The 13664-nt window shown below is 33.2% G+C and overlaps 1 protein-coding gene across 2 annotated transcripts; it reads right to left on the reverse strand.

Annotated features, from left to right (window-relative positions):
* Positions 1 to 1490: 1490 nt before the first annotated feature.
* LOC115421170 (5-hydroxyisourate hydrolase-like) lies at positions 1491 to 8066 on the reverse strand. 2 transcript variants are annotated; one of them, XM_030136912.1, is made up of 4 exons: positions 7562 to 8066; positions 3872 to 4031; positions 2758 to 2893; positions 1491 to 1877 (listed from the first exon to the last, which is right to left on the reverse strand). In XM_030136912.1, the coding sequence occupies exons 2-4, from the start codon at positions 4003 to 4005 to the stop codon at positions 1788 to 1790; spliced, it is 360 nt and encodes a 119-aa protein (XP_029992772.1). In that variant the 5' UTR covers positions 4006 to 4031; positions 7562 to 8066; the 3' UTR covers positions 1491 to 1787. The 2 variants fall into 2 exon arrangements, with proteins under 2 accessions (XP_029992772.1, XP_029992771.1); XM_030136911.1 differs by lacking the exon at positions 7562 to 8066 and having other exon boundaries at positions 3872 to 4157.
* Between the last annotated feature and the right edge of the window lie 5598 nt (positions 8067 to 13664).

Genomic DNA, 13664 nt, shown 5'->3' on the forward strand with positions numbered 1-13664 from the left:
CCCTTTTTATGTATTCAGGCAAATATAAAGTCATATATGGGTCCTCGAAGCAGACCTTCACTCTGATTGGCTGAGATAGAAACCATTACAATGCGCTTTACTCAACATATATGACGTAACTAACTGGCAAAACAACAACCCTTACTCAATGTATTATGTCACATTCAGAGTCAGGTTTTCAACAGCTCCATACACTGGGATTTAAACTTTCAATATGGAAAAATATAAGGCGTCTTTCTACTTTTTTGTAAGCTGTTTGTTGAATTCATTATTCTTACACTGCTTCATACCTTACATATGTACTACTTCCTATTGCGCATAGATTTAGTTTTTCTTCAATATAATGGGGTTTTCTACATAACATGTAACTTACTAGAACAGTACAGTTCCTTTGGATAATTATAACAACAACAACAACAACAATAATAATAGTAATAATAATAATAATAATGTTCAAGACTTTGTAAATATTGGTGAAATGATGGTATGTCTGTGCAAGAGGAGGTGTAATAATAGGTGAATAAATGTTTAAGGGGGCGCTAATTAAATCTAATTGAATTGTATCTTACTTTTTAAAACCACAATGGTTTGTTCTCTTCATTTACTGTAGACCGTTCTCTACATTTTATATTTTTTTTCTTTTTTATTGACTCATTTGCTAATTAATTGTGTTCATTTTGTTAATTTTTTTTTCTTAATTTTTGTCCATCCTTTTGATCTTTTTTTTTCTTTGTTTTTTTCCCACTTTGTGAATTATTTTATTAATTTTTTTTTCATTTATCCCTCTTTTTTTGGTTCAGAGTTAATTATTCTGATTCAGTTTGAATTCAGTCCAGTTTTGTTGTGTTTTGCAACATATATTTTTGTGTTTTTACTTTTCAACTATTCAAAAAAAAAAAACATCTGAAATAATATTTGATATGTCTTTGATAATTATATATAATCAATATGTTTTAATACATTTTATTTTCTTTCAATGTATGTTTGTTTATCGTTAATTCATTAACCTTTTTATTAATTTTAGGTAGGTTATTAACATGTTTCTCTGCTCCAGATTACACAATGACGCCTGAGTTTCTATTCATTTTGATGTTTATGCTGCCATCTCGTGGTTTCATTGTTTCACTACAACAGAAACACTGGGTGTGAGAAATCAGCCTTAACAACTATCATGAAATCAATCTCACATTAATGATAGCAACTGTTATTGATACTAGGTTGTTTTTTTAAGCATTATATATTGCATGTTTTTTTCTCTACATAAGCAATAAATACTAGAATCATATAAATCATTGAAAACAAAGGATTGGTGTTTGGATTCTAAACCTAATGCAGGTGGAACTAACTCGGAGAGAAAAATATGTTTTAATAAGAAATTGTTATGGCATATAACCTGTTGGGTGCCTAAAGTTCACTTGGGATGTATAATTTATTTTCTAACAAATATAAAACAGTATAATGTCACAATAAATATGATGAATATACAGTTATTATAAATGTATTTTTCCATTTAATAGGTCATTTTTAGGTCAAATAACTTCACTGGATCTTTTTCATGAAGTCTTGTGTACATGATGATATTGTAACAGTAGTAATTAAGCTGCACTTTATATTCTGCACAGGAAACAAATGGATATAACACTGTAAGTAATCTTAGCAAAAGTCAGAGCTAAAAGACAGACAATACAACATCTGAACTGAGACCAAAGTGTGGCCTTATGCAGTCATAAAATCAGTAGAAACATGTCTCTGTGAATATTTTCCATGTGTTGCTGAAGCTGCGGTGCTCAGCTTCCTCTGTAGGTGCTGTAGGAAAACCGACTCATGATCAGAGGGATATGAAACCTCTGCTGGGGGTCGCTGATAGTGAACACAACCTGGAAACACACAAAAAACACAAAAGTACTTATTCATGCATTTGTTTTTCCATATAAGGTTCAACTGTAATAAAATTATGGCAATGAATGAAATTTGACTTTAACTGTTGTATTTTAAAGCTTCACTAATGGTGTTAAATAATACATTCTAACAGTCTTATAGAGCGCAACATTTATTGACACCAAATAGGTAACATTCTAATGCCAGTTGTCTGGTGATTTCTGTAACCAGCATGTTTAGTTTTCAGTGCACCTTGCATTTCCATCAAAGTTGCAAAAAGTTGTGTTTTATGATATACATTGAGTTTTGTAGTATGTGTGTATGTTTTTGTATGTATGTGCCTTTCTTAGATAAAGCAGAAGGAAGAGTCAATATCCTATGGCATTCCAGTCAAACAATTAAAAAAAAACCAAAAAACAAAGAATAGATCAATATAAACCACTGTAACAAGATAAAATTATTTTATTCTGGAAATTATTGATATCATTTCTCCCAGAAGAATTCCAAAACATATATATTGTCATTTGTAAAATTAGCAGAAAATAACAGGTTTAAGTATTTTCAGACCTCAAATACTGCAATGACAACAAGCTCATATTCAGTTAAAGAAACAGAGTAACGTTTAATTTAGGATGAGAATATAGGAAGAGTTGTGAAATTTATGCTGATTCTCCATCTTGTAGCTCTTGGATACCACTTCCAGAGCCAAAATGCAACAGGTTAACTTTCTCTAAAGGGTTATGACCTTCCATCTCACTCCTGGGCACATTTCAGGGGTGTTCAGTGAGGTTCAGCTCTGTACATTTGGAGTGGTTTATTTTTTTCCACAGCCCTTTTAGTTAAAGTTAAAATAACTGACAACAGAACATGGTAACTCACCTCTGCATAGGGGTAGAAGGAGGTCTGACCCAGACTCTTCCAGTACTGACCGGTCTCAAACCGCAGCTTATAAGTCCCAGAGGTAAAGGCGTCTCGGCTGATGAGTCCTGGGCAGCGGCCATCCTGATCTGTAGTCCTACAAATCAAACTAATGGGTTTAGTAAAACACAGTGGCACTGGAAGCCGCTTCATTAAAGCTTCAATCAGTCATATTTGTGGGTTTATTAGCCATTATAATTTAAATGAAGTGGTCTGAAAGGAAACAATAGTTCTGAACCTCTTCTTGGCTCTGTTTTCAGGCTTTAGAAACATATGGAATGTGAGACTTTTGCCAATCACAGTGACATAAATCTGAATAAATAGTTCACAGTTTCAGCTAAATTAAGTAAGCTGTGTTCAGAATATGTCACTGTCCACAAAGGGGTGCCACAAGGTTCTATAGTAGGACCCTTCCTTTTTATTATTTACATAAATGACTTGGGTCACAGTGTGTCTAATGCTGATATGCATTTTTATGCTGATGACAAAATTATTTATTGCTGTGGATCAACTCTTACTCAAGCCATAGAACACTTGCAGAAAGCTTTTGATGCTGTCCAGCACTCACTTCTTCAGTTAAAACTCATCCTCAATACTGAAAAGACTAAGATGATGCTATTCTCAAATTCTAAGAAGTGGCCTGAAACTATCCCAGTAGTGTCTACTTTTGAGGGAACTGTCATAGAGGTGGTTCATGTGTGTAAGTATCTTGGTGTCTTCATTGATGACTCCATCACTTTCAGGCCCCACATTGAAAACCTGGTAAAGAACGTGTTTTTCATCGGTTGAATTGTCCTGTAAATTATTGTTTGTTGTTACTGTATGTTGTAACTATGTGTTGTGTTTCATGCTGTGTCTTGGCCAGGACTCCCTTGGAAAAGAGGTTCTTAATCTCAGTGGGATCTTTTTCCTGGTCTAATAAAGGTTAAATTAAAAATAAATAAATAAATGAGTATCAGAATGAGTGTGATAGTAAACTGAAATTCATCAGAAACGTAGTAAAGGCTTAAAACTCATTTTAAAAAAATCTGTATTTCCTTTGTAAACTGCACTGATATACTGATGTAAACCCTACCCAACATTCAACATGTTCCAGATCATTGTGTTGGTGTCGAGGCGATGCAGACTCAGAGCCATCCTTGCAGCCGGGACGCCATCGCCGGTGTTCAGAACGTGAGTGGTTAAAGGGCTGGACTCTGCTGCTGCCATGGTCTGATGGACAGGTGTGGACAGGTCTGTGTTTGAAGGTACACATTCAGTCATACACTAATCAGCTGTAACACACAGACAGGTGGAGTGCTGATGTTAGTGGCACATTTCAGTGGGTGGGATATATAAGGCAGTAGGGCTGGGCGTATTGATCTAAATATCAATAGTATTGATACCAAGGTGAGTATAGGTATCAGACTGATACTGGCATGATGAGACTGAAACTTTTGTGGCACTTTTATCACCAATGATTCTCCAGTGCCTATGTGTGTAATGATTTTTATCTGATTAAATTAAAACAAAATGCATTTGTATGATACTCAAATTTCCTCACAGAGTTCATGCGAGTGCAGCTTCTTTCCAAGTCTGTCTCACCTCTCTCTCTTTCTCTCTCTCTCTCTGCTGCTCTCTCAAGCACACTCTGCGCCCACCCCCCACCCCCCACTCCCTGCTGGAGAGCAGAGGGTCAGAGAGTACTGAGAGCAGCCCGTGATGGCAGGGAGAAAGAGAAGTGCTGTGTGGAGCTTATTCACTGCAGCTGACAGGGAAACTGCCTCATGTGATGTGTGCAATATAGTCATTCACCACTGTGATAACACCACAAATTTAAAAGGGGAATTATTTTATTATTATTATTACACTGTTAAATTGTTTTATATTGTAGTTAGTTAATAAAAAAACATGTTTATTTGTCCTTTGTTCTTTGTCCTGTGTTTTATCATAATCATAACACTGGTCAACAACAAATTTATTGTTTAAGTTTTTTGAGCTGATTTAGGATAATTTTGGTGTGCTGAATCCAAAAATCACATTCATTTTGCTCAATCAGGTCAACTTTCTGAACCATGCTACATATTGGCTTTTTAACATTTTTGCTTACATTTATGGGCATTTTCACATCATATGATACAAAATTCTTTCATATTTCTTGCAATAAACGAGTTCTGAAGATTTTACTTTTGCCAATTTATGATTAATGTTTTTTTTAATATTACAGGTGAATGAAATGGCTTTGACTAGAAGATCTTGCAAAAATAAGCCTGACATATTCTGCTACATCTGCGGTGAATACACCATTGTACCTAACAGGAATCAAGTCACAAGTTTCATAAAGTGTGCTTACCAATCTTATTTTGGTATTAATGTAATTAAATGTAATCAATTTTGTGAGAAGATCTAATTTTTCAAAATCAAATTAGCAAAAAAATCTGACCTGATTGAGAAAAACAGATGTCATTTTTGGATTTAGCAATCCAAAATGGTCCTAATTCAGTTAAAAAAAACCTAGACAACTTGCAAAAAACATTTTTTGTAACCCAGTGTAATCAACTAACTAAAGGCAAAATCTAAATTATTCAATGATCATGACATTTAATGTATCGGCGATACTAGTCCTGTATTTACTTGGTATCAGATCAACACCAAAACTCCCAGTATCACCCCCCCTTATAAGGCCGAGAGTGAATGTGAGGCAATCACACTGCTCATGTTTACTTTTGTTTAATTGCACTATTATTTTCTCCACAGTTAATCAGGGACCCTGCACACATAAGGTATTTTTATGTTGTTCAATGTGACCCAGTCAAAGGGATGCACCTGACCAGTTTAATAACTGGTTTTACAAATAAACTGTGAAAGAAGAGAGTATTTTTTTGTTATATGTTTTTGTTCTGTCTTTTCTGAGTGCACCATGAACGCCTCATGTATATTCAGCAGTAGCAGTGGAGGCAGTGTAAACGGACTGGTCACTGAAGACAAACTGTTCTGGAAAGAAATGAAACTTGTTCGGCTGAAGGTAAACCTTGGTGTCTGTTTATGTCTCTGGCTACAACATGAACATTTAGTCCTAAAGGTTGATGAGCAAAATGGACAAGTTTAAGGATCTGAGGAACACTGACATGGGCCAAAGAGTACTGGTGATGACTGGGTCAGAGCATCTCCAAAACCACAGGTTTTGTTGTGTTGGGTCTGGAGTGGTTAGTACGAATAGTGATCTAAGGAAGGACAACCAGATCTCAGTCCAATGGAGCATCTGTCTAGAAGACAGAAACAAATCTGATCCACAAAGGCCCCACCAAATAACATCCAGGACTTACAAGATCTGAACTCACACATCAAACCACTGCACTTTGACCCTTGTGAATGGTCCTTACTCGGCTCATTTTTTTGCATCCAACACATCAACTTCAGGGGCTAAATGTACTTTTGCTGCATTACACAAATTAACTGTTGTTGAACTTTGAAACCCTGGAAAGCATTTTTAATTGGCACGTTATTGTTGTGCACTTTAGAAATAATAAATCTTAGTTATTTATGTGTAACTTAAGTGGGGGGTTATTATTATTTTTTTATCAGTATTTTATTAGTATTTTACTAAATGCTGCTGACAATCGGGACCTGAGTACAGTGTTTCGTTTCCGTGTATTTTATATGCTGAAATGACAAATACATTTGAATCTGAATCTATATACTGCATCACAATCACTGATCAGCATCATTGTAACAAAATAATCAACATCATTACCACCTCACCTGTCTGTGGTCATATACATTATGGCTGGATGGTCAAATATATATATATATATATATATATATATATATATATATATATATATATATATATAAATATCATTTATCAAAATGAAGAAAACAGAAAATCACTATTAATCTCACAAACATAGACAGACTGTGCTGTAAATGTGAGCATGATGTGGGAAAAAAAGAAACAAGATACATAGAATATTATAGTATCAGAATATTACTCCTAAATCAGTAATGGAGGTAAGCACTTTCATTTAACTAATATTTTAGAGTTTTTATTTTAGTAAAAGTATCATTACCACAATGTAAATGTACTGTGCAACTAAACGCCTTGCATTCAAAACTTTAATTAAGAAAAAGTCTGAAAGATGTTGCCTTAAAATGGGCTTTAGGCTAATCTATACTATGAGGTTGTTTATAACACATTAATTTGTTTCTTGCATGTACTGTTTGTCGTTTTGATGTAGAATAATAAAATATGTTTTGTCGATTTGTATTTTATATGAATAATATGAAACAAATTAAATAGCAAGTTTCTTAAGTCATTAGTAATACAGAATGTGAACTGATTTATGGAAGAAAATGGAAAAACTCAACTAAAGCATGTATTAAATTCTACTACAGCAAAGTTAGATTCCACAAGTCAAAGAAATCACCTCTGACCACTGGTGCATATGAAGCGACCACACAAAGGGTCCAGCTCCACAGACTGAGAACCTCTGAACTAGTCATTATGTTGAAAAACACTTCAAACACACCGGCTATGGAAGTTAAAAATTAACATTTGTTTTAATAGTAGAGCCAAATATCATCCAAAGTAAATAACAGCCAGTTCTTCACAGAGAAAAAACAAATAAAAAGTTGCAGAAACGGAGGTAAAACCTGCCAGAATAACACACTTCTAAAGCACATTTATGAATCACTTGTGCACGGTTTGAGATCTGCTTATAAATAAAGTGCATTAATCTGAAACTCAGTGTGTTTTACTGTTGTACTGTTACTGTTGAACACTTACCTCTATGTGAACACTCCTCGCTGATGCAAGTTCATACGGGTTCCAAAAAAACTTATCTGACCAGTTGTGCTGCTATTGTACCTGCACCCACATCACAGCCACTTACCCAGCATGCACTGCAAGCAAATATGAGGTCAAAGGTTGGCTGGGGTCTAATGAATCATTAAAAACAGCTGAGTCCAGTTTCCTTCAGTCAACACACACATGATTTAGTGTTTATTTGTGGTTGATTAAACTGTTGAGAAGATAAGATTTGACTGATTTAATTACAAAACATGTGACAGTCTTTATAATAGTTCTGTCATATAATCTTCCTCAAACATAAAGGTAGCTGTACAGAGGATTTATAAGGGGTTTATTCAGGTTATTCATTATATAACACTTTATAGATCCTCAATAAATATTTAGACAGGAATCCAAACAGTTTTAACACTCATGAGGATCACTATTTGTTCAAATTTGATGCTCTAAAATGTCTTATATTGCTAGTTACTTAGAATACTTATCATCCAACATGCTAAACCATTAGAGCACAGGTGTCAAACATGCGGCCCGGGGGCCAAATCTGGCCCGCCAAAGGTTCCATTCTGGCTCCGTGGAATGAAAGTGCAATAATGACAACTACAAATTTTCTTTGGGAAAAATTATGTGGAAAAAATTGAAGTGAAAAAAATAACATTAAACTGTGATAATATTTACATTTACAAAACTATTCTTTCACAATAAAATGCAAATAAATACATAAATAAAAACAAAGATGAATAACCCGAAATGTGCAATTTTAACAATATTCTGCCTGTTCCTAAATGTTTTGTGCATTTATGGATCCACTGTGATCTGTAGTTGTGTTAATAATAACAGATGGAATGTTGTAGAAACCGTTCTTATTTTAGTTCCAAACTCAATAATTTTAACTATATTCTGCCTGTTACCAAATGTTTATGTAACAGTATGTGTAAATGTACATGTATAAATAATAAGTCGAGGCATAATATTTGTTAAAATTGCATTAATTTTTCAAATTAAATTTCTGTTTTTTCAGGTTATTCACATCTTTTTTATAAAATGTAAATATTTTCATAATTTAACTGGGGTTTTTTGTACTAAAACAAAAAGAAAAACTTGGATTTGTCATTATTTATAGGTTATTAAGTCATTATTTTACTAGTCTGGCCCGCTTGAGATCAAATTGGACTAAATATGGCCCCTGAACCAAAATGAGTTTGACACCCCTGGATTAGAGTTACCACCATTTGGAAAGGGAGTCGTATTATAACATGTAAATAAATTACATTGCAATTGATAATTTTTCCTCATTTGTCATCATTTATAACTGTTAAAAGCAAATCTTACTGACAACATTATAAATGTCTTCATAAGCAGCTAACAACTTGACTTGATGACTTCTGCGACCAACATGTGTTATTTTCATGTATTTTATATTTGCATTAAAGTTGCACATCTGAATAAAACTTTACCTACTGTACGTTTATATCTGGGTGCTTTTATGAAACTGGGTACATTTTGGTACCTGGTACTTTGCCAGCTTTTTAGACCCAATACTAAAAGAGAAATGCAGACATATTTCCACCCAGGATGTACCTAATGAATGACCTCAGATAAATGCAGAAAAAATTGTATTCTTACTCTGAGCCATCCCAAAATTAATGAATTTTTAATAAAATATTAGGGCCAAAAACAGAGCCAAAATTGGGACATTAAAAACCTACCTGGGTGTCATTGCTTTTTATTTTGAAAACATCACTAGAAGTGGTCTTATATACTGCTATAAATAAAGACATTGTGTTAAATTAGACAATCCTAGTGATTTTTCTAATCCAGACATGTGGGTTTTTCATGAATCTCAGTCTCATTCCAGGTTTTGTGTGTAACCCATCGCGTCCACTGGCGTTACATGCAGAACTTGCCCATTTAAACGCATATAAATCGCAAATGATTTTGCAACAGTGATCAGTTTTGTGAAACACCCTGCTTTGCATAATTAGTTCAATTCCCAAAATGTATCTGAGAGAATAAAAAGATATTCAAAAAAACAGTAGTGTGTAATTTTTGTGTCCTTTTGACCGTGTCACATATAGATTTTTGTATTGAATATAATGTAAAATAATATAAAAATGTGTTTTATCTGAAAAAGTTTCTCCTTTATCTCAGTAAGTATTTTTAAAACAGACCCAAAGTGCTTCCAAACTTGCTTCATAACATTAGTCTACATCTGGTGTGAATTTTTAGCTCCTCTGTCCTGTTTTTAGGTCCCAGTTTCATAGAAGCCCCCAGTTAGAGAACATTTTGGCATGTTGTCTAATTTTACATAAGATCTACGCAGCCTTGGAAAAATAAATAAATAAATAAAAGACCACTTTATTAAATGTAGGTATGTAATTTAGTGCAATGACTTTATTCTAGTAACTACAGACAGCCTTTCACCAAACATATCTAACTTGTAGTCACAATATGCTGTAATTTTTGGTAACTTGTAGTTTTATTTATTCATTTTCTTTTCTCATGAATGAGTTATTGTCAAAGAATATCCTATCATTTTAGAGATAGACTATCTAGAATACAGTATGTTAACAAGAAATAATTAACAATAGTTCCTCCAGGACTCTAACACCCAATAGTTCCTCTAAATTCCAGTTTTTACTCCAGTTTATTGTTGTTCATTACTCATACTGTAAGAGGATAATAAGAAATGCGGCGTGTTTAATAATAAAGCACACACAACTCCAGTAGTTTTTTTTCGAAAATACATTTACTACACTCACATTATAATAGATTACATTTAACATCAAGGACAAACACAAAAAACACCAACAGCAGAACTACAGTAAAGCCAAAGCAGTTACATCATTTCATATTAACGCATTTGTCATTTAAAAGTCTCAAATATGGAAGTATAAAGATCAACTATTGTACACATTAATATTAAGTGTCGTCTTTCTTTCTTTCTTTTTTTTTTTAAACACGTATTTTACATTAACATATTTACACTTATTCACATGTGTCCAGCTGGGTAAAGACGCTGGAGATAAAACGGTTTGGTGGTCGTGCTCTCCATGAAACCTGACCCAAGTCTGATGAGATGAAAATGATGTTAGACAGTGGAAGTAAACATACAGAAAAGTGATGAAGTCAATGGATTCTATGTAGTGTTGATATTCCAAACTCTCATTAACAGGGGGAAGCCATGAACAGAAACACACTGGTTGTTTACACACATCTGTATTATGGTATCATTATTAACTACATTATGGTAAAACTCATAGTCGGTCAGTTTGACAGCTGATTGAAATAACACTGTGTTTTATAACACTGGGTTACAGAAAAATATTTTTTCCAAGTTGTCTAGGTTTTTTCAACTGAATTAGGACCATTTTGCACCGCTAAATCCAAAAATGACATCTGTTTTTCTCAGTTAGGTCAGGTTTTTTTGCTAATTTGATTTTGAAAAATTTGATCTTCTCACAAAATTGATTACATTTTTGTAAACTTTATCTTGGTCACCAACTTTAACACCAAAATAAGACTGGTAAGCACACTTTATGAAACTTGTGACTTGATTCCTGTTAGGTACAATGGTGTATTCACCGCAGATGTAGCGGAATACGTCAGGCTTATTTTTGCAAGATCTTCTAGTCGAAGCCATTTCATTCACCTGTAATATTAAAAAAAACATTAATCATAAATTGGCAAAAGTAAAATCTTCAGAACTCATTTATTGCAAGAAATATGAAAGAATTTTGTGTCATATGATGTGAAAATGCCCATAAATGTAAGCAAAAATGTTAAAAAGCCAATATGTAGCATAGTTCAGAAAGTTGACCTGACTGAGCAAAATGAAAGTGATTTTTGGGTTCAGCACACCAAAATTATCCTAAATCAGCTCAAAAAACTTAAACAATAAATTTGTTGTTGACCAGTGTAATCTTCACATGCTGCATCAGCTGATAGTTTACATTATAGCTCTGTTAGCTTAGCTCTGTTGTAAGACAGAAAATAAACACAATAAAACCACAAATCACCTCCTCCTTCTGTACGGTTTGTGTTGTCAGTAGCTGAACGAAAGATCAGTTTGAAATCATCCAAACAAGGTCAGAACTGTCACAGTTTAGTCTGAACCATGGATCAGCAAATGATGAACTTAGCAAAGATAATAACATCCCATAATAACTTTCAAACTCATTGACCTTGTGGAGTTCAAAACTATTTAAATAACATATAAAGCAAAGAATAACTTACTACCAGGCAATATTCAAGAAATGTTTTGTGAAAGAGAGAGAGGCTATGATCTACGGGAAAAATTAAATTTAAAGTTTCATAAAGTACGCACTACGTTAAAAAGTTTCTGTATGACCATCTGTGGAGTAAAACTGGAGCAAATTATGTGTGGAGATAAAACAAATATCAAACATAAGTCAGTTTAAAAAAAAAATATAAAGAATTGATTCTTAAGAGGTACAGTATTTAATAATGACAATGAGGCCTGTTTGTTTATGGATAATGTACTGATAAATATGCTGTAATTACTGAAGAAAATTGTTGAATTGTTGAGTCTGTTTATACGACTGTACTGACATGAACATTCTGTTGTGTATAATTCAGTTACTGCATTAATTATTTGTTGTGGTTCTATGCTAAAATTAAAGAAAATTGTATTGTTTGATTATTATATTAAGTTAAAGGTGTAAAAGCACTGAGGGGTTGGATTAAATAAGTTGATACTTCTTCCTGCTCCTTTTCGACCATGCAAAATTCAGATTTGTATGTGCCTGAAGAAAGATTCTGTTCATTTAAATGTTAATTTGTTTTTGTCTTAATTTGCTCCATTTTGTTTTATTTTGTTTATTTGCATGTTCTAAATAAATAAATAAATAAATAAATAAACAAATAACTTTATACCTTCATAATCAAACTCACTCATGTAGAAGAAACACTGTGATTTCATCATCAAACTCCATTCTTTTCATTTATATCTGTGTCCAGTGGAGAAAACAACAACAGTCATTCTAGCTTTCATCACTTTGTAACTTTCTTTGACTCTAAAAGTTGTTTCTTATCAGTTCTCATCCCATCTCATTATTTTCTGAAGCTTTGCTCAAGGGCCCCATGGTGTTAGTTTTCCTCACCATGGCAGACTGACAGAGTGACTCACTACTCCCTCTAGTGGTCACATACATCCTATGGACTGTAAGAGTAAATACATTCAGTTCATCTCTATACTCCAATACATTGGCGTCTTTGGCAAAACTTCACAGCTCTTCATTCTAAACACTCCAGTGATTATTTTAAGTCATTTATTTGAAAGTAGAAATATTACATTTAGCCTCTTTAAGGGAAAAATGTGTTGAGACGCTGTACTAGTAATGCAACTAAAGATTGTTTACACCGTCTATTAATATGTTTATTATTTTTGGTAACACTTTATAATAAGTACACACTATGAAGCATTAGTTAAGCATTAACAAATACTGAATTCATTATTTATAAAGCATATTTCTGACATGAATACTCATTAGTATATGGTTTATAAGCACAGTTATAAAGGTTTTACTAATCATTCATAATTATAATCATTCATCATTCAGTCATGCAGTTTGTTTGATAATCTCATGTGCTGTGTCTTTCCTTTGTTAGAATAACTGAGACTTTTGTGAGTCTTTAGGCATTGCCAACCTTTAAATCTCATTTGTAAATGCTTTAGATGGCATAGACAGTGCATATTTTAGATGAGCTCACACCATAGACTTAATTAATGAGTAGTAAGTGCTTTATAACTACCTGAAATAATGAATTTCTTTATTAATAACTGTTTATAGGACATCTATTGGAAAAGAAATGTGTGAGTTAGTATAAAATACACACTAACATAGTCACTAACCATTAGTATATGTCAGAATAGTGTATGTGCGAGCATAAATGCACATCATAACTGGTTTGTAAGTGATGCAATACTAAATGTTTAAACGCTGAATCCATAATTTATAAAGTATGAAAATACAATCATTAAGCACAATGTAGATGAGCTGATGAATGATGAGTAAAATCATTATAACTGTGCTTATAAACCATATACTAATGAGTATTC

This window comes from Sphaeramia orbicularis, chromosome 6, assembly GCF_902148855.1.
Source record: "Sphaeramia orbicularis chromosome 6, fSphaOr1.1, whole genome shotgun sequence".
Taxonomy (NCBI): Eukaryota; Metazoa; Chordata; class Actinopteri; order Kurtiformes; family Apogonidae; genus Sphaeramia; species Sphaeramia orbicularis.

Coding starts and splice junctions, on each gene's coding strand:
- LOC115421170 (XM_030136911.1), bottom strand. CDS start 4,059: ATGACTGAATGTGTACCTTCAAACACAGACCTGTCCACACCTGTCCAT. Junction 2,894..3,871: donor TGGAACATGTTGAATGTTGG/GTAGGGTTTACA, acceptor TTTGATTTGTAG/GACTACAGATCAGGATGGCC. Junction 1,878..2,757: donor CCTTCTACCCCTATGCAGAG/GTGAGTTACCAT, acceptor GTGTGTTTCCAG/GTTGTGTTCACTATCAGCGA.